Raw genomic sequence first — 23,110 nt, 5'->3', positions numbered from 1 at the left:
TGTAGAGTTTAGCTCAGTTTAGTTATCAACTCTGGACAGTACGTTTAGTGTTTATGTCTAGACAAACTGCAATCAATCACCTATGGACACTATTAATACAATCTTTCCTCCAAACTCATAGGCTTTATTGGAGCTTGGGCTAATAGGCCTTACTGCAAAGAGTTGGACATGACTGAGTGACTGAACTGAACTGAACTGAAACCTCTACTTAATTGTCAGAGGAAGTGAAGCCACTCAGTCGTGTCTGACTCTTTGTGACCCTTTGGACTGTAGCCCATCAGGCTCCTCCATCCATGGGATTTTCCAGGCAAGAGTACTGGAGTTGGTTGCCATTTCCTTCTCCAACTTAATTGTCTGGGTCTCCTTAATTCGACCTCATTCTACCTCTCCACTTTGTTATTACTTCAAACAACAGTAGCAAAAAAACAAAAAACAAAACAAAGCAAAAACAAAATAACCTTCCAGTCAGGCCTAATAACTGGAAAAATATCATATTGAGAGGGGAGGTATATAGTACAGAACAGCTACTCCTCCAAATTTCACCCACAACTGACACATGAATTTTTTATTAAGGTCTTTATGTAGGTAAATTTCACCACTATCATGGAGTTGGAGTGTCACCTTTAAATCGTTTTGTTAACTCCATTTTTCACAGATGAGGAAATTGAGGCCCCAAGAAATGAGTTGATTTACCTAATATGTTAGCATGTAGTTGTCATTATTTTTTCACATGTAACAATCACTTCCTCTTCCCTCCCTTCATGAGGGCAAGGATCATCGCATCTCATGCATTTTCTGCACTCACATGGGCACTGCTGTCTCCTCTTGTTTCCCATCCAGGATCAAGAAAGGGGCTGAGCACACAGAATGTGCTAAGAAGAGAATGTTTGCATTGAACTGAACCCCTGCAGAGCGTGGACGATTTAGAGGCACTGAGTTTGGCCTCTGGGTGACTACTTGCCTCAGCTGGCCCACTTAGCAGTGAACAGCAATGGGCCAAAGGAGACAGACCAAGTGTGTAGTCTTGTTTGCCCAGCTAAGTTATAAATATCTTCTTATACAGACTTATTTTGTAGCCCATATCACTTTGAACAGTACTAGTCACAGAGTAGATACTCAATTAACAACATTTTAGAGACCTCTTTGGTGATCCAGTGGTTAAAACTCTGTGCTTCCACTTCAGGGAGCACAAGTTTCATCCCTAATCAGGGAACTAAGATCCTGTATGCTACGTAGGAAAAAAAAAAATTTTAATACAACATTTTAACTGACAGTTCTCAGATCAATAATCAGATCTTGGGCTGTGCTTCATGCCCAAAAAGAAAGCACCAGGCTGTCAAAGATGGACACTGCTGGGTTGAAGAAGCATTTTTCATGTTGATCTATGCCTTAAATTGGCCTTGAACAAAAGCATCTGGGATCCTCTGCTGCCTTTTAGATACCAAAGAATCATTTTGAAAAGTGCTACAATAAAGCTGATAATATAGTGGGGATTTTTGTTTTTCTATTTTTATTTTTAATTAGAGAATAATTGCCTTACAACGTTGTATTGGTTTTGCTGTATAACAATGTGAATCAACCATAAGTGTATATATATACATACATACATACATATATGTATATATCCACTCTTAAGCCTCCTTCCCACCTCCCCAAAGCTTATAATATAGTGTTAGTTATTAGATAACTTAAAGCAATAGGACACATCAAAAGGGTACCAACTCTCCAATGTTAAGGGGATGAATTTATTTTGGTCTGTCCACAATGTGTCACCTGCTCCCCTGGGGACTGTTTTTAAGACCTTTGGCCTGAGTTGATGATGCAGCTTGTGGCCAGCAATAGATGGAAAAGAGCCATCCTTGGATGGATTTGATCCTGGATTGGGGATTATTTGTACCATGCTATAGCCAGGTGACCTATCAACTATATTTATAGCTTGGCTTTTTCTACTTTTCTTATTTCGGTCCTTACTCTGCCACCCTCATTTTTAAAGGGGAGAGGTTTAGTTGAGGTAGTTCCAGGATCCTACTTAATTTAAGCTAGTTTAAACTCCAAAGAGAAACCAGGTTATTTATTTTCATCATTAACCCAATATTATTGATGTGCATCTTTTCCTATGTTTGAACAGTAAATGGACTTCCTAAGAATTAGTCAAGGAATCCAAAATACTTTGTTACTAAATATTGCAACTTTTGTGCCCCCTCCCTTTTCCCCAGAGGGAACTGGTATCTGGGGGAGGGGAGATGGGAAAGTAAGTGAAACCATAGATTACAAGAATATTTGTAATTAATGGTTATTTTTATTATCTTAATTCTAGGTAAGGAAACTTAGCTATGCTTAGGTACATGAGGGAACCAGTAATCCAAGCAGTCATTAGTGGAAATTTAGTTGTGATGTTCCACTAACTATATCCTTTCTCATGGAATTATTGGCTAATTATTGGCAAAGGCAGAATTGTTTCCATGTAGAGAAGAGTAGGCAGGTAGGTCTATAAAACAGTGTTTATAACTTAAGGATATTATCATGGTCCAGTTGCACAAAAGCATTTGCTTAAACAGTCAACTAGACCAGTTCCTTGAGTGGTCTAAAATCTCTATTTTTTTCATTGAGGTATAGTTAATGTACAATATCATATACATTTCAGGTGTACAACACAGTAATTCACAATTTTTAAATGTTATAATCCATTTAAAGTTATTATAAAATATTGGCTGTATTCCCTGTGTTGTACAATATATCCCTATATTTCATTTATCTTACACATAGCAGTTTGTACCTCTTAATCTCCTACTCCTGTCTTGCCCCTCTCCCTCGTCACTCCCCACTGGTGACCACTAGTTTGCTCACCATATCTGTAAGTATGCTTCTTTTTTGTTACAGTCAGAGTTTCTTTTATTTTTTTTTAGATTCCATATAGAAGTAATATCATATAATATTTGTTTTTCTCTATCTGACTTCACTTTAGCATAACACATTCCCAGTCCATTCATGCTGTTGAAAATGGCAAAATGTCATTCTTTTTTATGGCTGAGTAGTAGTCCATTTTATATACATATCACATTTTCTCTTTTTATGTCATCTTTATTTCTTATTTATTTTGGGGGGTGTGCTAGGTCTTTGTTGCTCTGCAGGTTTCTTTCTAGTTGAGATGAGTGGGAGCTACTCTCTAGGGGCCACGCGTGGGTTTCTCATTGCCACAGGTTCTCTTGCAGAGCTCAGGCTCAAGGGCACTTGGGCTCAGGAGCTGCGGTTCCAGGCTCTAGAGCACAGCCTCAACAGTTGTGGTGCATGGGTTTAGTTGCTCTTGCTCTGCAGCACGTGGGATCTTCCCAGATCAGGGATCAAACCTGTCTCTCTTTCATTGGTAGGCAGATTCTTTACCACTGAGCCACCAGGGAAGTGCCATACCATATCTTCTTTATCTATTCAATTTAAGGTTTCCATATCTTGGCAACTGTAAATATTGCTGCTATGAATATTGAGGTACATGTATTTTTTTGAATTAGTATTTTCAGATATATATATATATATATATATATATATATATATATATATATATATATAAACAAACACTCAGGAGTAGAATTGCTGGGTCTCATGGTAGTTCCATTTTTAGTTTTTTAAGGAAACACCATACTGTTTTCCACAGTGGCTGCACCAGTTTACATCCCCACAAACAACATATGAGGGTTTCCTCTTTTCCGCATCCTTTCCAATAATTGTTATTTGTGTTCTTTTTTATTATAACCATTCTGACAGATGTGAGGTGATAGCCTAGTGTGGTTTTAATTTCCATTTCTTAAAACTGCTACTTTAAGAGAAATCAACTTATCAGTTGTCACCGTGTCTCCAAGAGATCCCACTTGCTAAACTCTTCAAAATGAAGTTTGGTTTTCCTCTAGCATGCAGGCTGAATAATGAATCCTTTTCTTTGCTACCCATACATATGCAATTCAGTTCAGTTGGGTTCGATCACTCAGTTGTGTCCAACTCTTTGTGACCCCATGGACTGCAGCACGCCAGGCCTCCCTGTCTATCACCAACTCCCAGAGATTGCACAAACTCATGTCCATTGAGTCAGTGATGCCATCCAACCATCTCATCCTCTGTCATCCCCTTCTCCTCCCACCTTCAAACATATGGAATTAATGGTCACCTAAATTGGCTCCTTTAAGTCACGTCCCCAAACTTCATTGAGGGAGGTCAAAAACGTGTAGAAGACCACACCTTTGAGCAAGAAAATTAATTGGGTATTCTGCCTCTTTTTAGGCCTCAACATGGCAAACCAAGGACTTCCAGAACTAGCCCAGTTACATTTGAGAAAGAAGTATTTTTTGAAAGTGATGAGGTAAGAAAGAACATTAGCAATGTTCATTTATAATCTTTCTTTGGAGTTGCTTAGAGTACTTTATAAGCTGGGTCTCACAAACTTCCTGTTGAAAAGCAAAAAGTAGTCAAGATTTATATAGAAAGCAGGTTAATTTATCTAATTTAATGAAAGAGAAACAGAGACATAGAAAAGGGAAGAAAGAAAGTGAAGTCGCTCAGTCGTGTGCAACTCTTTGCAACCCCGTGGACTGTAGGCTACCAGGCTCCTCCATCCATGGGATTTTCCAGGCAAGAATATTGGAGTGGGTTGCCATTTCCTTCTCCAGGGGATCTTCCTGACCCAGGGATCGAACCCGGGTCCCCCGCATTTTAGGCAGATGCTTTACCATCCCAGCCACCAGGGAAGTGGGAAAAGAAAAGGGAAGAGACAGGGACATATCAACAAAGAATCACAGCTCAAAACCCAGGGACCAGAAATCTATGTTAGGGCATGAGTGAGCATTACACCCTGACTTAAACTAGATATTGTGATCACTTCTTAAAACAAAACTTCATTGGGTAGCTTGGTTACTTCCCTAGGTTTATCATGTTCAAGTAGATTTTCTGGGTCAACTTTCATTTCATCAGCCAGAGATAGTGCAGTTCAACATAAAACTAAAAACATACTCCAATCATATTCAAGTAAATTTTCTGGGTCAACTTTCATTTCATCAGCCAGACAGTGCAATTCAACGTAAAACTAAAAACATACTTCAATTTGGACCTTCCTATGTGTGTGTGTGTGCTTAGTTGCTCAGTCTGTGGCCCCATGGACTGTAGCCTGCCAGGCTCTTCTGCCCGTGGAATTTTCCAGGCAAGAATACTGGAATGGGGTACCATTTCCTACTCCAGGGGATCTTAGTTAACTGCTGGAAACTAATTTGGAAAAATATATAATACCTCAGAAAAATTCCCAGATGCTTCCCCCTCAAATTAATTTTAAATATATTGTAAAAAAAAAAGGCTTTGCATCTTCTCCCCCACAGATTTTTCCTAGATGTTTATGACTCTAAATGTTATATATTAGATATCACATCTGTGAAGCAGGATTTTCAAATGTATTTTTGTTTTGAACCCAGGGACTCCAGTTTTACAAAAAGTAGTATAAATTAAATCAGTACATCTTAGGATCTGTCCCCTATTGCTTCCCACCATGTCTAAAGGAATGCATGGCATAGCTCTGCTAGTCCTTCTCCTAGTCCTCCTCCCACACCTGAAAATTGCCAACTCCTGGCATTTTCCTCCTGGAGCATAACACCTCCCCTCACCACACAGTTCTGTTGCTCCTTACTATCACCCTCTTTTTCATTTACCTTCTTACCCTATTCGCCTGTGCAGTTCCCTTTCTTCTGAATCCCATCTTACCCTATCACCTTCCTGAGAACAGGTGATCTTTAGAAATGCTGATCCACACACAAGATTGTGCTCCTTGTCTAGTTTTTCATTAGACCAAGCCCAAAAGAGGTAACTCAAAGTTTTTTTAATCTCCTTGTGCTCTCATCTCTTTGACTCATTCTTAGGTTATCTCAGTTCAGTTCATTTCAGTCCCTCAGTCGTGTCCGACTCTTTGCGACCCCATGAATCTCAGCACGCCAGGCCTCCCTGTCCATCCACAACTCCCGGAGTTCACTCAAATTCATGTCCATCGAGTCCATGATGCCATCCAGCCATTTCATCCTCTGTCGTCCCCTTGTCCTCCTGCCCTCAATCCCTCCCAGCATCAGAGTCTTTTCCAGTGAGTCAGCTCTTCGCATGAGGTGGCCAAAGTACTGGAGTTTCAGCTTTAGCATCATTCCTTCCAAAAAATACCCAGGACTGATCTCCTTTAGAATGGACTGGTTGGATCTCCTTGCAGTCCAAGGGACTCTCAAGAGTCTTCTCCAACACCACAGTTCAAAAGCATCAAGTCTTCGGCGCTCAGCTTTCTTCACAGTCCAACTCTCACACCCATACATGACCACTTGAAAAACCATAGCTTTGACTAGATGGACCTTTGTTGGCAAAGTAATGTCTCTGCTTTTGAATATACTATCTAGGTTGGTCATAACTTTCCTTCCAAGGAGTAAGCGTCTTTTAATTTCATGGCTGCAGTCACCATCTGCAGTGATTTTGGAGCCCCCCCAAAAAAATTCTGACACTGTTTCCACTGTTTCCCCATCTATTTCCCATGAACTGATGGGACTGGATGCCATGATCTTCGTTTTCTGAATGCTGAGCTTCAAGCCAACTTTTTCGCTCTCCTCTTTCACTTTCATCAAGAGGCTTTTTAGCTCCTCTTCACTTTCTGCCATAAGGATGGTGTCATCTGCATATTTGAGGTTATTGAGATTTCTCCTGGCAATCTTGATTCCAGCCTGTGCTTCCTCCAGCCCAGCGTTTCTCATGATGTACTCTGCATATAACTTAAATAAGTAGGGTGACAATATATAGCCTTGACGTACTCCTTTTCCTATTTGGAACCAGTCTGTTGTTCCATGTCCAGTTCTAACTGTTGCTTCCTGACCTGCATATAGGTTTCTCAGGAGGCAGGTCAGGTGGTCTGGTATTCCCATCTCTTTCAGAATTTTCCACAGTTGATTGTGATCCACACAGTTAAAGTCTTTGGCATAGTCAATAAAGCAGAAATAGATGTTTTTCTGGAACTCTCTTGCTTTTTCCATGATCCAGCGGATGTTGGCAATTTGATCTCTGGTTCTTCTGCCTTTTCGAAAACCAGCTTGAACATCAGGGAGTTCATGGTTCACGTATTGCTGAAGCCTGGCTTGGAGAATTTTGAGCATTACTTTACTAGCATGTGAGATGAGTGCAATTGTGCGGTAGTTTAAGCATTCTTTGGCATTGCCTTTCTTTGGAATTGGAATGAAAACTGACCTTTTCCAGTCCTGTGGCCACTGCTGAGTTTTCCATACTTGCTGGCATATCGAGTGCAGCACTTTCACAGCATCATCTTTCAGGATTTGAAATAGCTCAACTGGAATCCCATCACCTCCACTAGCTTTGTTCATAGTGATGCTTCCTAAGGCCCACTTGACTTCACATTCCAGCATGCCTGGCTCTAGGTGAGTGATCACACCATCGTGATTATCTTGGTCGTGAAGATGTTTTTTGTACAGCTCTTCTGTGTATTCTTGCCACCTCTTCTTAATATCTTCTGGTTCCGTTAGGTCCATACCATTTCTGTCCTTTATTGAGCCCAACTTTGCATGAAATGCTCCCTTGGTATCTCTAATTTTCTTGAAGAGATCTCTAGTCTTTCCTATTCTGTTGTTTTCCACTATTTCTTTGCATTGATCACTGAGGAAGGCTTTCTTATCTCTCCTTGCTCTTCTTTGGAACTCTGCATTCAGATACTTATATCTTTCCTTTTCTCCTTTGCTTTTCACTTCTCTTCTTTTCACAGCTATTCGTAAGGCCTCCCCAGACAGCCATTTTGCTTTTTTGCATTTCTTTTCCATGGGGATGGTCTTGATCCCTCTCTCCTGTACAAAGTCATGAACCTCAGTCCCTAGTTCATCAGGCACTCTATCTATCAGATCTAGTCCCTTAAATCTATTTCTCACTTCCACTGTATAATCACAAGGAATTTGATTTAGGTCATACCTGAATGGTCTAGCCGTTTTCCCTACTTTCTTCAATTTGAGTCTGAATTTGGTAATAAGGAGTTCATGATCTGAGCCACAGTCAGCTCCCAGTCTTGTTTTTGCTGACTTTATAGAGCTTCTCCATCTTTGGCTGCAAAAGAATATAATCAGTCTGATTTCGGTGTTGACCATCTGGTGATGTCCATGTGTAGAGTCTTCTCTTGTGTTGTTGGAAGAGGGTGTTTGCTATGACCTGTGCGTTCTCTTGGCAAAGCTCTATTAGCCTTTGCCCTGCTTCATTCCGTATTTCAAGGCCAAATTTGCCTGTTACTCCAGGTGTTTCTTGACTTCCTACTTTTGCATTCCAGTCCCCTATAATGAAAAGGACATCTTTTGGGGTGTTAGTTCTAAAAGGTCTTGGAGGTCTTTATAGAACCATTCACTTTCAGCTTCTTCAGCATTACTGGTTGGGGCATAGGCTTGGATTACTACCATATTGAATGGCTTGCTTTGGAAATGAACAGAGATCATTCTGTCATTTTTCAGACTGCATCCAAGTACTGCATTTCGGACTCTTTTTTGACCATGATGGCTACTCCATTTCTTCTGAGGGATTCCTGCCAGCAGTAGTAGATATAATGGTCACCTGAGTTAAATTCATCCATTCTAGTCCATTTTAGTTCGCTGATACCTAGACTGTTGACGTTCACTCTTGCCATCTCCTGTTTGACCACTTCCAATTTGCCTTGATTCATGGACCTGACATTCCAGGTTCCTATGGAATATTGCTCTTTACAGCATCGGACCTTGCTTCTATCACCAGTCACATCCACAACTGGGTGTTGTTTTTGCTTTGGCTCCATCACTTCGTTCTTTCTGGAGTTATTTCTCCACTGATCTCCAATAGCATATTGGGGACTTACCGACCTGGGGAGTTCCTCTTTCATGATCTGTGGCTCAGATCATGAACTCCTTTTCCTATCTAGGGCCAGACAACAACCCTGGAGTCAGCAGAAGCTGGAGCAGGCCCAGCAACTCTACCACCAGGCATGACACTGAAACAATCCACCAGCACCACCACTGGCAGATAAATGCAAAGTGGCAGATAGAAGGGTTGGGGCTTCCCTGGTGGCTCAGATGGTAAAGAATCTGCCTGCAATGCAGTAGATGTTGAGTTTGGTTCCTGGCTCGGGAAGATCCCCTGGAGAAGGAAATGACTTCCCACTCCAGTATTCTTGCCTGGAGAATTTCATGGCCAGAGGAGCCTAGCAGGCTACAGTCCATGAGATTGCAAACAGTCAGACACAACTGAACAACTAACACTTCCACATTTTTCAGACAGAAGGGTTACCAAAATTCAATTGCTCTTTGCTACATTTCTAGAAGAATCATAAATCGCAAAAATATTTTTAAAAAATGCAAAGTGCACTGCTGTTCCTCCCTTCCTGTGTGCCACCTCCCAGCCCAGCAAGCAGTTATCCCCAAGACTTCCTTCCACTCACAACCCTTAAGTTATTGGCCTTCTGTAACTTGCTTTTCTCCTTAAAGATTGTCCATTTTTTTTCTTCTTTTTATCTGATTTCCTTCCTATTGAAATGGAAAAGGCAGAGGAAAGAGGTATAACCCCTTGGGGTGATTTGTCTAAACTTTGATGCCATCCTTGTCTATTTTACCACTTCACCTCCTAACGACCCCTAACATTTCACACAGCTGGTCCACACTTCCATGTACAAGCTGCCCTGTCAGGACGCCTTAGAACTTAGCTCTACATGCTATGGCTCTCATTCCAGCAACCCAGGGTGCAGAACATGAAGTTCGTCTCACTTAATTTGAGTAAGAGACCAGGTTTTAGCTGGATTAAGGTGAAGTAAGGAATAGAATATTGTTTAGGATAGGCACAACTTGAAACACTAATATTTTGTTTATTGTCTCTAGATTATTGATGCAGTCGGGCAATCAAAATTTGTTCTAAAGAACCTGCACCATTACGCAGTCCATCCAAATTTGGTAGGTGATAAAAAAGCATTCCCCCACGATCTCCAAGAGCAAGTTTCAGCTGCGGTGCCAAGGCCCAATGCAGAGAATAACCCAAGTGCCTCCAAGTGCCACCAGCCACTGTGACTGTGCATTCTCCTGGGACCTGGAAGAAGAGCTGTCTCAGGGCGCTGATGGGAATGGTGGAGAGGCAGGAGGGTGGGGCTGGGAAGAAAGTGGGCCCTACAGCTGACTTTTTTTTCCCTTACTTTGAGAAAACTTATGTCTAATTAGGAAGTATTCTGTTTCCTCCCTCTCCTTTCCTCCCTCTCTAGTCCCCTGCCTTCTCCCTACTGATGGAAAAGCAAATTTAGTGGGCCTTCCCCTTCCCCCATCACATCTAAAGTGACATGCTTCTTTTTGTGACTGTTTTTCCTTTTTGACATTGTGCTTTGCCTTTAATGTGGTTGTGCCTGGAGAAACGATGGTGGGTGGGAAGAGGTAGATGAGAGCTGTGTTGGCCTCCTCAGGGCTCCCTGGGCTCAGAGATCTGGTATCTCATGGTCCACTCTGCCTCAGCATTGTAGAGAAGGCCATTTAGGTTTAACATAGAAACTTCTGCGGCCCTATTGTGTTGGACACAATGTTACACTTTTTCACAAGAATTAAGTCTTCTCTGTGCCTTTTTATGTGGAAACTTTCCCATCTCATTTCCTCAGCCCCTTGGTAGATTTGCAGGGAAATGTTCTGAGAGGAGAAAGGGACTGAAAGCTTCAGATATTTTCTGTAAAACAAGTTTTTGAGCAGATTTAGCCAGGCCCCATCCAGCTTCCCTGTCCCTAACCCATAAAGGCAAAAGCTTAGCTAACCAATCAGTTAATCTGCCCTTGATCTAATCCCTTTGTCTCTCTGGAAAACTTTCTGTCTGCTCAGGCCCAGTACTATGAGCCTTTGAAGCCCACTGCACTGCAGAAATTCCTGGCTCGAAACAGGAAAATTCAAAGCTTCACGTTAAAAGTAATAGAGTATGATCAGGATAAGACCTTACTGATTCTGACCAACAACCCACTTCCCTGCCCGATAGATCATCAAGGAAAGGACATCACACCAAAATACTTTTCCAATGAGTTACTGCTCAAGGTAAGAAGACCTGGGGAAGTTTCCTGGCATCATGAGTAAGGATCCTGAGGAATTTAGCAGTTAGCTTGAAGAAGGGAACTAACTTAACATGGAAGGTGGTACTCAGGACCAACCACTTCCTTCTTATTCTTTGCCACATGCTTCACCAAATAGAATCTGAGGGCCTGGGAAATACTCAGAATCAGAGCAGTACAAACCTGGGTCATGAAATTTCATTCATTGCACAGAGGGTCTTAATTAAAAAATTGTTCTTCCTTGATCAAAAATATTTAATTTGTAATTAACAAAGGGTAAACTAGCCACTTGCTTAATAATTGAGTATAAAGTGCTGTGCTTAGTTGCTCAATTGTGTCTGACTCTTTGTGACCCCATGGACACGAGGCTCCTCTATCCATGGGATTCTCCACGCAAGAATACTGGAGTGGGTTGCCATGCCCTCCTCCAGGGAATTTTCCCAACCTAGGGATTGAACCCAGGTCTCCCACATTGCAGGCAGATTCTTTGAGTATAAAGTAGCAACAGATAAATCTGGAAATGACAAGTAAGGAACAGAAACGAATATCTAAAGGGGAAAGAGTTATGCTCTCCACCCATAGCTCTTGGGTATCAAGAGGGAAGAGGAACAGAAAATTTACTATCACAGCAGCTAGATATTTGGGACTCTGTTATAACTGTTGTTGTTGTTTAATCACTAAGTCGACTCTGACTCTTTTGTGACCTCATGGACTGTAGCCCGCAGGTGCCTCTGTCCATAGGATTTCCCAGGCAAGAATACTGGAATGGGTCTTCCTGACCCAGGTATTGAACCCACGTCTCCTGCATTGGCAGGTGGATTCTTTACCACTGACCCACTAAGCAAGCCCAGGACAATTGCTAGATATACGCCAAGCTAAGAACTAAAATGTAAAGGTGATTACAGGACAGTTTCTATGTTGAAGGAATTTGGAGTCTAACAGGAGAGACAGATCAATAAATGAGATATACAAAGTAATTATTAATCTAATATGCTAGGATATGTGAGTAATAAAAGAATGTACAAGATATACTAATATACAGTAGGGAACAGTATCTTTGTTGGAGGAAAGGAAATAATCAGGGAGGTTTGGCAAAGGAGGTGAACCCTGACCAAAAATAAAAGAAGATATTCCAATCAATGGGAAAAGCAAAGGCATAGATTCATGAGAAAGTGAGGTGCATTTAGGGGAATGTAAGAGAGTAAATAGTGGTACTGGAGAAGACTCTTGAGAGTCCCTTGGACTGCAAGGAGATCAAACCAGTCAATCCTAAAGGAAATCAACCCTGAATATTTGCTGGAAAGACTGATGATGCTAAGGCTGAAGCTCCAATACTTTGGCTACCTGATGTGAACCAAAGAGCCGACTCATTGGAAAATACCCTGATTCTGGGAAAAATTGAAGGCAAAAGAGAAGAGGGCAGCAGAGGATGAGGTGGCTAGATAGGATTACGGACTCAACGGACGTGAGTTTGAACAAACTCTGGGGGATGGTAGAGGACAGGGAAGCCTGGCATGCTGCAGTCCATGGGTCACAAAGAGTCAGACATGACTTACCAACTGAACAACAACAACAAGAGAGTAAATGGCAGGAGTTTAAAAGTATAACCAAATCTGCAGTTTAGAAAGACCGTTTTTGGAAGTTGAGCAAAAAGTATATTAGTTGCAGAGGAGATAAAAATCAGAAAGATTAACTATCACTCAACATTCAAAAACTAAGATCATGGCATCTGGTCTCATCATTTCATGGCAAGTAGATGGGGAAACAATGGAAACAGTGACAGACTTTATTTTCTTGGGCTCCAAAATCACTGCAGATGGTGACTGTAGCCATGAAATTAAAAGACACTTGCTCCTTGGAAGAAAAGCTATGACAAACCTAGACAGTGTATTAAAAAGCAGAGACATTACTTTGCCAACAAAGACCCATCTAGTCAAAGCTATAGTGTTCCCAGTAGTCATGTACAGATGTGAGAGCTGGACCATAAAAAAGGCTGAGCACCGAAGAATTGAAGCTTTTGAACTGTGGTGCTGGAGAAGACTCTTGAGAGTCTGTTGGACGGCAAGGAGATCAAACCAGTCAATCCTAAAGGAAATCGACCCTGAATATTCATTGGAAGGACTGATGCTGAAGCTAAAGCTCCAATAGTTGGCCACCTGATCGAAGAGCCAACTCATTAGAAAATACCCTGATGCTGGGAAAGATTGAAGGCAGGAGGAGAAGGGGAGAACAGAGGATGAGATGGATGACATCACCGACTCGATGGACATGAGTTTGAGCAAGCTCCAGGAGATAGTGAAGGACAAGGAAGCCTGGTGGGCTGCAGTCTATGGGACTGCAAAGAGTCGGACACGACTGAACAACTATATTGTTGCTACAATTGTCAAGGTGAGACATGCTGAAGAATTTAATTGTCAGCTAAAAAGATACACAACATGAGAGTTGTGAGTTAAGTTTTATTTGGGACAAAATCAGGACTTCAGCCCAGGAGACAGCACCTTAGATAGCTCTGAGAGACTGTTCCAAAGAGGTTGTGGAGGGAGGTCAATATAAAAGATTTTGGTGAAAGGGGAGTTCAGTGCATCAAACACTTATTTTACAAAAGGTTTTCTGCTAGTCATGAGGGACTAATGTCACCATGAAGGGATTTAGTGCTTTCCTAGTGAGGCAAGGATTGGGATGTATAGTCAAAGCTTTGGTTTTTCCAGTACTCATGTACGGATTGAAGTACTGACTCATTAGAAAAGACCCCGATGCTGGGAAAGATTGAAGGGAGGAGGAGAAGGGGACGACAGAGGATGAGATGGTTGGATGGCGTCACCAACTCAATGGACATGAGCTTGAGCAAGCTCTAGGAGTTGGGGATGGACAGGGAAGCCTGGCATGGTACAGTCCATGGGGTCACAAAGGGACATGATTGATAGACTGAACTGAACTGAACTGAAGGACTGGAATCATGAAATCAGTTCCTGAAAATATCTATCTAAAGACCTGTTCCATCAGTTTCCCTGGAACACACAGTGTCTCTCCAGCCTGATTTCTCTTCAGAGAGTGTTGGAAATCAGAAGCTGCAGTAGCACAGGATTAAGTCTCTGCAGCTGCTGCTGCTGCTGAGTCACTTCAGTCGCGTCCGACTCTGTGCGACCCCATAGACGGCAGCCCACCAGGCTCCCCCGTCCCTGGGATTCTCCAGGTGAGAACACTGGAGTGGGTTGCCATTCCTCTCCAGTGCATGAAAGTGAAAAGCGAAAGTGAAATCACTCAGTCTTGTCCAACTCTTAGCGGCCCCATGGACTGCAGCCTACCAGGCTCCTCCGTCCATGGGATTTTCCAGGCAAGAGTACTGGAGTGGGCTGCCATTGCCTTCTCCGAGTCTCTGCAGAGGCAGATGCAAATGCCCTTGTTGTTGTTGAGTTACTGGCACATGCTCTTGGCAGGTGCCAATTTGCACTTGACAGGCCAGTGCCAATTTGTAGTTGACAGAACTAAATCAATAGCAGAGAAAATGAAGAAAACCAATTTAAGATATATTTAGGAATCATGATCTTAAAAAGATCTTGAATTCCCTGGCAATCCAGTGGTTAAGACTCTGGGGTTTCATTGCTGGGGGCCCTAGTTCAATCCCTAGTCAGAGAACCAAGATCCCACAAGCCTTGTGGTGTGGCCACAAATATATGTGTATGTGTGTGTGTGTGTGTGTGTGTGTGCGCGCGCGTATGTGTGTGTGTGTGTATGTTTTTCTTGTAAAAAAGATCTTGACAGCCATAAAAGTGGGCCTAATATAACTAGAAGAAATTAAATAAGTGAAAGTGTTAACAAAAAATCTAATTATAACAGGAATATCATGCTGGGAGTGGGATTACCCAAGATAGACCATTATAATAACGTGGTTAATTTAGAGTTAGTATTTCCTCCATTGCTAGATGGATGGCAGTGAAAGATTCCTTTCCAAACAAAGGATAAAATGCTAACATCCAACAGTATATGCTGACAAAGGAGTTAATTGATTCATTGCCTATGATTCTTGGGTCTCAGAATTTGTGCCATTTGAGCATAAGCTCAGTGATTGTTCTCCTGGTAGTGGGTAATATACACTGAGAGGAACACATGCCAGGCCAGGGTTGCCTTGCTCAAGGTAGAGAAGGAGATGCAAGACTACCATGTAACCTTGGTGCAAGAAGAGCTTCCTTCCAACAGCTGCCACTTTGTGGGCCTTGCAGGTTGCATGCGGGACCTGATCCTATTCATGAGTAAATTGCAGTACCAGCCAAATTGTATTAATAGACAGTGGTAAGGCTTTGATTGTCGAAGACTGGCAGCATGGTAATTTTATGGGGCTATCTGGAACAAGTCCAAGAAGATGGAAATGCCCAATATCTAGAATGCCTCTTGAATATTCATGCTGCATCCCTCCTTGTCTTACTAGACAAATGTGGCACTCTTTTATGAGCCTAAGATTATACACAAAAGAAGGATTCTTTTGCTACATCCAGACATGTGTATAAAAAGAATGTGGGTATTAGCAATCAAGCTGAAGAATGGACCAGACATGTCTATCACAGTGGTTGTTATACTCACAGCCCTTTCTAAGTAACATGGCCCTACCACAGTTTGTGAACAAAGGCCATATTCTGAGTAACTAGACTCAGTTTTCTATGCCTACCTAGAGCCAGAGGAGGACACCAGACCCAGGGAAGCCAGTCTCATAGGCTGCTCAGTGACCTGTGCTATAGATTGGTGCTGTTAAACCAAACCAACGAGACGAAAACTGAAACCAAACCAAAACCAACTGAGGCCAAAAGCTTGGCATTATTAGTACACCGGTACCGAAGCAAATCTCAGAGACAGAATTTTAGGTGAAATAGAAAAGAATAGATTTATTGCTCTTGACTAAATAAGATGTACAACTTGAGAGTTGTGAGTTAAGTTTTATTTGGGGCAAAATGAGGACTGCAGCCTGAGAGGCAGCATCTCAGATAGCTCTGAGAGACTGCTCCAAAGAAGAAGTGGGGGAAGGTCAATATATATATATATATAAAATTTTGGTGAAGGGGGAGTTCAGTGTAATCGGTCACTCACTTTACAAAAGGTTTTCTGCTAGGCATGAAGAGTTGATGTCACCATGAAGGGATTTAGTGCTTTTTTAGATATGAGGAGGATTGAGATCATAAATTTTGTTCCTGAAAACACCCACAGCCTTGTCAAACTCAATGCAAATATGAGCCACGCCATGTAGGACAACCCAAGATGGACAGGTCATGATGGAGAGTTCTGACAAAATGTGGTCCACTGGAGAAGGGAATGGCAAGCCACTTCAGTACTCTTGCCTTGAGAACCTCATGAACAGTATGAAAAGGCAAAAAAAAAATGACACTGAAAGATGAACTCCCCAGGTCAGTAGGTGCCCAATATGCTACTGGAGAAGAGTAGAAGAATAACTCCAGAAAGAAGGAAGCGATGAAGCCAAAGCGAAAACAATGCCCTGCTGTGGATGTGACTGGTGATGGAAGTAAAGTCTGATATATAAAGAACAATATTGCATAGGAACCTGGAATGTTAGGTCCATGAATCAAGGTAAATTGGAAGTGGTCAAACAGGAGATGGCAAGATTGAACATTTTAGGGATCAGTGAACTAAAATGCACTGGAATGGGTGACTTTAATTCAGATGACCATTCTTACCTACTACTGTAAGTAAGAATCCCTTAGAAGAAATGCAGTAGCCCTCATAGTCAACAAGAGTCCTAAATGCAGTACTTGGATGCAATCTCACAAACAACAGAATGATCTCTGTTCATTTCCAAGGCAAACCATTCAATATCACAGTAACCCAAGTCTGTGCCCCAACTACTAATGCCAAAGAAGCTGAAGTTGAACAGTTCTATGATGACCTACAAGGCCTTCTAGAACTAACACCAAAAAAAAGATGTCCTTTTCATCATAGGAGACTGGAATGCAAAAGTAGGAAGTAAACAGATACCTGGAGTAACAGGCAAGTTTGACCTTGGAGTACAAAATGAAGCAGGGCAAAGGCTAACAGAGTTTTGCCAAGAGAACACACTGGTCATAGCAACACCCTCTTCCAACAACACAAGAGAAGACTCTACACATGGACATCACCAGATGGTCAATAATGAAATCACATTGATTATATTCTTTGCAGCCAAAGATAGAGACGCTTTACACAGTCAGCAAAAACAAGACTGGGAGCTGACTGTGGCTCATATCATGAAATCCTTATTGCAAAATTCAGGCTAAATTGAAGAAAGTAAGGAAAACCACTAGATCCTTGAGGTACAACGTAAATCACATCCATTAGGATTATACAGTGGAAGCAACAAATAGATTCAAGGGATTAGCCTCCATGGAGGCTGGAGTCCCTACAAATAGAGTGTGTGAAGAACTGTGGACGGAGGTCCATGACATTGTAGAGGGGGCGGTGATCAAAACCATCCCCAATAAAAAGAAATGAAAAAAGGCAAAATGGTTGTCTGAGGAGGCCTTACAAATAGCTGAGAAAAGAAGAGAAGTGAAAGGCAAAGGAGAAAAGGAAGGATATACCCATTTGAATGCACAGTTCCAAAGAATGGCAAGGAGAGATAAGAAAGCTTTCCTCGGTGATCAGTGCAAAGAAAAAAGGGAAAACAATAGAATGGCAAAGACTAGAGATCTCTTCAAGAAAATTAGAGATACCAAGGGTACATTTCATGCAAAGATGGGCACAATAAAGGACGGGAATGGTATGGACCTAATAGAAGCAGAAGATATTAAGAAGAGGTGGCAAGAATACACAGAAGAACTATACAAAAAAGATCTTAATGACCCAGATAACCACAATGGTGTGATCACTCACCTAGAGTCAGACATTCTGGAATGTGAAGTCAAGTGGGCCCTAGAAAGCATGACTATGAACAAAGCTAGTGGAGGTGATGGAATTCCAGCTATTTCAAATCCTAAAAGACGATGCTGTTAAAGTGCTGCAGTCAATATGTCAGCAAATTTGGAAACCCCAGCAGTGGCCACAGAACTGGAAAAGGTCAGTTTTCATTCTAATCCCAAAGAAAGGCAATGCCAAAGAATGTTTAAACCACCATACAACTGCACTCATCTCACACCCTAGCAAAGTAATGCTCAAAATTCTCTAAGCTAGGTTTCACCAGTACGTGAACTGTGAACTTCCAAATGTTCAAGCTGGATTTAGTAAAGGCAGAGGAATCAGAGATCAAATTGCCAACATCTGTTGGATCATAGAGAAAGCAAAGAATTCCAGAAAAACAACTGCTTTTGCTTTATTGACCATGCCAAAGCCTTTCAGTCTGTGTATCACAACAAACTGTGGAAAATTCTTAAAGTGATGGGAATATCAGACCACCTTACCTTCCTCCTGAGAAATCTGTATGCATGTCAAGAAGCAACAATTAGAACCAGACACGGAACAATGGACTGGTTCCAAATTGGGAAAGAAATACATCAAGGCTGTATATTGTTATCCTGCTTATTTAACTTACATGCAGAATACATCATGAGAAATGCCAGGTTGGATGAATCACAAGCTGGAATCAAGAGTGTCAGGAGAAATACCAATAACCTCAGATATGCAGATGACACCACCCTTATGGCAGAAAGTGAAGAGGAACTAAAGAGCCTCTTGGTTTAAATCAAAGAGAGAGTGAAAAGCTGGCTAAAACTCAACTTTCAAAAAAGTAAGATCATGGCATCCAGTCCCATCACTTCTTGGCAAATAGATGGAGAAACAATGGAAACAGTGACAGAATTTATTTCAGCTCCAAAATCACCGCAGATGGTGACTCTAGCCTTGAAATTAAAGGATTCTTGCTCCTTGGAAGAAAAGCTATGAGAAACCTAGACAGCATATTAAAAAGCAGAGACATTACTTTGCTGACAAAGGTGCATCTAGTCAAAGCTATGGTTTTTCCAGTAGTCACGTATGGGTGTGAGAGTTGCACCATAAAAAAGACTGTGCACCAAATAATTGCTGCTGTTGGACCGTGGTGTTGGAGAAGACTCTTGAGAGTCCCTTGGACTGCAAGGAGATCCAACCAGTCAATCCTAAAGGAAATCAGTCCTGAATATTCATTGGATGGACTGATGCTGAAGGTGAAACTCCAATACTTTGGCCACCTGATGCAAAGAGCTGACTCATTAGAAAAGGCCCTGATGCTGAGAAAGATTGAAGGCGGGAGGGGAATGGGAGGACAGAGGATGAGATGGCTGGATGGCATCACTGACTAAATGGACATGAGTTTGAGCAGGCTCCGGGAGTTGGCTATGGACAGGGAAGCCTGGCATGCTGCAGTCCATGGGGTCACACAGAGTTGGACACGATTGAGTGACTGAACTGACTGAAAAACACCCAACTATCTAAAGACCTGTCCCACCAGATTCCCTGGAGCACAGAGTGCCTCACTCCAAACTGAATTCCCTCAGGAGGTGTTGAAAGTCAACAGCTGCTGTGGCACAGTGTTCAATCTCTGCACAGGCAGATGGCAAACGCCCTTGTGTTCAGTCACTGGCAATGCAATTGGTAAGTGACCATTTGTGGTTGACATTGCTTTGCCAGGCAAAGGGGGACACAGTGGGCTCCTATGCTGAGAAACTTTGTGTCCCAACCTAGGAGGATTTGATGAGGAGTTTTATAGGAATAGTTCATGAGTGGGGTTGCTGATAAAATTAGGCTGTGTGCAGGGCCTGAACGCTTTTAATCTTGTCTCAGGTGGCCTTGATGAACTTCTCTGGTTCCTTTAATCTTGCTTCAGGTGGTTTCTTGACTACTCTTCCCTTGATTAGCAACTGTTTGCTATTCAGGGAAGGTCATGGAGGCTGGAGTCCCTACAAATGAGAAATAGGTGACAGAAAGATTTCTGTGCCCAGGAGCTCCACAGGGTCCTGCTTAGTTCCGTAACCTACCAACAACCAAAATCCTTGAGCTAATCAGATTCTTGCTTCCAGGCATCTGAATTGGGAAAGGAAAAGATTGAGAGTGTGTGAGGAGGAGGAGAGCGTTGAGATTGGAGGAGGGCATGGCAACCCCCTCCAGTATTCTTGCCTGGAGAATCCCATGTATAGAAGAACCTGGTGGGCTACAGTCCATAGGGTTGCAGAGTCAGATACAACTGACGTGACTTAGCACACGTGCATGTGGGAATAAAAACTGAAAGGACATGGAGGGGAAGGATAGAAAAATGTCAAACCATGAGTAAGAAGGTAGTAGGTAAGTAGGGGCAGATTGAAGCAAAATTTGTAGGTTAAAAAAATGATATTCAGGGCAAAATAAGGAATGAATGCTAGAGTGAGAAGGAAGCAGACAGGAAGAAAGCAGGAAACATGTTAATGGCATGGTGCTAAATGATGAGACAAGATAGACAAGCTCATGCAGTTGGGGTCCTTAGCTCGTGCTGCTTTGGATTCCAAATAATGGCTTTATTCTTGTTTTTCTGCTCTAAAATCTAGCTCTGCTAAGGTTTCTACTCTTTTGCGGTCAGATTATTGGCTATGACAGGTCCTAGGCATAAATGGAGGTAACTTAAATGAATACCCCTATTAATGGAGGTAACGTCAATGAATCCTGTTCCTCAAAATGAAATAGTTTCAAGAGTATGAGAATCAAAAGGACATGGTTCAGCCACAGGATTTTTATAAGAATTTATGAGATTTTTATGAGAATTAAACAATAAATGTAACAGATATAGCAAATAAATACAACAAAGTAACCAATATATGTAATAACAAATATAAAAAAAGACACGGTTAATTCAGCAGCAAACATTTTAAGAAAGAGGTTTGAAAATTCTGAGCTAAAAGGTTCAGTACAGGTCAACTAATTAGTTTGGTTATTCATTTATTCTGTCATTCTTTCATTCATTCAATAACATTTATTGAGCACTTACTATTTGCCAGGCAGTGTTATGTGGTAGGGATCTATCAGTGACTAAGTCAAAGTTTAATTCCAGTGGAGTACACAGACAATAAGCAAGTCAACAATTGCACAGAACATATCTATTGTAATAAGTGCCCCCAAAAGTAGGATAAAGGAATGGAGAGTGATGGGTGTGATTTAGACAGGGTTGCTAGAGAAGGTTCTCAGAAGCAGTGATCACATTTGAATAGGGACTTTAATGAGATATATCCTGCAGCTGTCTACACCTAGAATATTGTTCCCATTTCAGTTTGCCACACATTAGGAAGAATCTAATTTGTAACTTTCTTAAATGAGTTAAAATGAGAGAAATCGGGAGAATAGGGAATAACCCAAAGCCATGTCATATGAAAAAAATTCACAATGTTGGCAATGTTGAGTCTGGAAGAGAGATGGAACTCAGGGGAAATGTGATGGATTTCTTTAAATTATTTAAGGTCTCTATGAGAGAGACACTAGATTTGTTCTGTTTGGAGTTGTTGCTGTTGTTCAGTCACTCAGTCATGTCTGACTCTTTGTGACCCCATGGACTGCAGCATGCCAGGCATCCCCGTCCTTCACTATCTCCTGGAGTTTGCTCAAACTCATGTCCATTGAGTTAATGATACCAACCAACCATCTCATCCTCTGTTACCCGCTTCTCTTCCTGCCCTTCAACTTTTCCAGCATCAGGGTCTTTTCCAATGAGTCAGCTCATCGCATCAGGTGACCAAAGTATTGGATCCTCAGCTTCAGCATCAGTCCTTCCAATGAATATTCAAGGTTGATTTCCTTTAGGACTGACTGGTTTGATCTCGCTGTCCTCTTGGGAAGACTCTCAAGAGTCTTCTCCAGCACCACAGTTCAAAAGCATCAATTCTTTGGTGCTCAGCCTTCTTTACAGTCCAACTCTCACATTTATACATGACTCTATGCCCCAACCAGTAAAGCTGAAGACACTGAACTTGAATGGTTTTATGAAGACCTACAAGACCTTTTAGAACTAACACCCCAAAAAGATGTCCTTTTCATTATAGGGGACTGGAATGCAAAAGTTGGAAGTCAGGAAACACCTGGAGTAACAGACAAATTTGGCCTTGGAATGCAGAATGAAGCAGGGCAAAGACTAATAGAGTTTTGCCAAGAAAATGCACTGGTCACAGCAAACACCCTCTTCCAACAACACAAGAGAAGACTCTACACATGGACATCACCAGATGGTCAACACCGAAATCAGACTGATTATATCCTTGCAGCCAAAGATGGAGAAGCTCTATACAGTCAACAAAAACAAGACTGGGAGCTGACTGTGGCTCAGATCATGAACTCCTTATTACCAAATTCAGACTCAAATTGAAGAAAGTAGGGAAAACGGCTAGACCATTCAGGTATGACCTAAATCAAATCCCTTATGATTATACAGTGGAAGTGAGAAATAGATTTAAGGGCCTAGATCTGACAGATAGAGTGCCTGATGAACTATGGAATGAGGTTCGTGCCATTGTACAGGAGAGAGGGATCAAGACCATCCCCATGGAAAAGAAATGCAAAAAAGCAAAATGGCTGTCTGGGGAGGCCTTACAAATAGCTGTGAAAAGAAGAGAGGTGAAAAGCAAAGGAGAAAAGGAAAGATATAAGTATCTGAATGCAGAGTTCCAAAGAATAGCAAGAAGAGATAAGAAAGCCTTCTTCAGTGATCAATGCAACGAAATAGAGGAAAAGAACAGAATGGGAAAGACTAGAGATCTCTTCAAGAAAATTAGAGATACCAAGGGAACATTTCATGCAAAGATGGGCTCGATAAAGGACAGAAATGGTATGGACCTAACAGAACCAGAAGATATTAAGAAGAGGTGGCAAAAATACACGGAAGAACTGTACAAAAAAGATCTTCACGACCCAGATAATCATGATGATGTGATCACTAATCTAGAGCCAGACAATTTGGAATGTGAAGTCAAGTGGGCGTTAGAAAGCATCACTATGAACAAAGCTAGTGGAGGTGATGGGATTCCAGTTGAGCTGTTTCAAATCCTGAAAGATGATGCTGTGAAAGTGCGGCACTCAACATGCCAGCAAATTTGGAAAACTCAGCAGTGGCCACAGGACTGGAAAAGG

The 23,110-nt window shown here is 41.8% G+C and overlaps 1 protein-coding gene across 1 annotated transcript in view; it reads left to right on the top strand.

The window, feature by feature from the left end:
* The first annotated feature begins 991 nt into the window (after positions 1-991).
* TSGA13 (testis specific 13) overlaps positions 992-23,110 on the top strand; it is a 28,726-nt gene continuing 6,607 nt past the window's right edge. Inside the window, exons 1-4 of the mRNA XM_069588834.1 lie at positions 992-1,014; positions 4,270-4,348; positions 9,885-9,956; positions 10,857-11,063. Of these exons, the coding sequence (XP_069444935.1) occupies positions 992-1,014; positions 4,270-4,348; positions 9,885-9,956; positions 10,857-11,063 (381 nt within the window). The remainder of the gene's footprint in view (positions 1,015-4,269; positions 4,349-9,884; positions 9,957-10,856; positions 11,064-23,110) is intronic.

This window comes from Ovis canadensis, chromosome 4, assembly GCF_042477335.2.
Source record: "Ovis canadensis isolate MfBH-ARS-UI-01 breed Bighorn chromosome 4, ARS-UI_OviCan_v2, whole genome shotgun sequence".
NCBI lineage: Eukaryota > Metazoa > Chordata > Mammalia > Artiodactyla > Bovidae > Ovis > Ovis canadensis.
The sequence above is the reverse complement of the archived record's forward strand: the minus strand, read 5'-3'. Positions and strand labels throughout refer to the sequence as shown.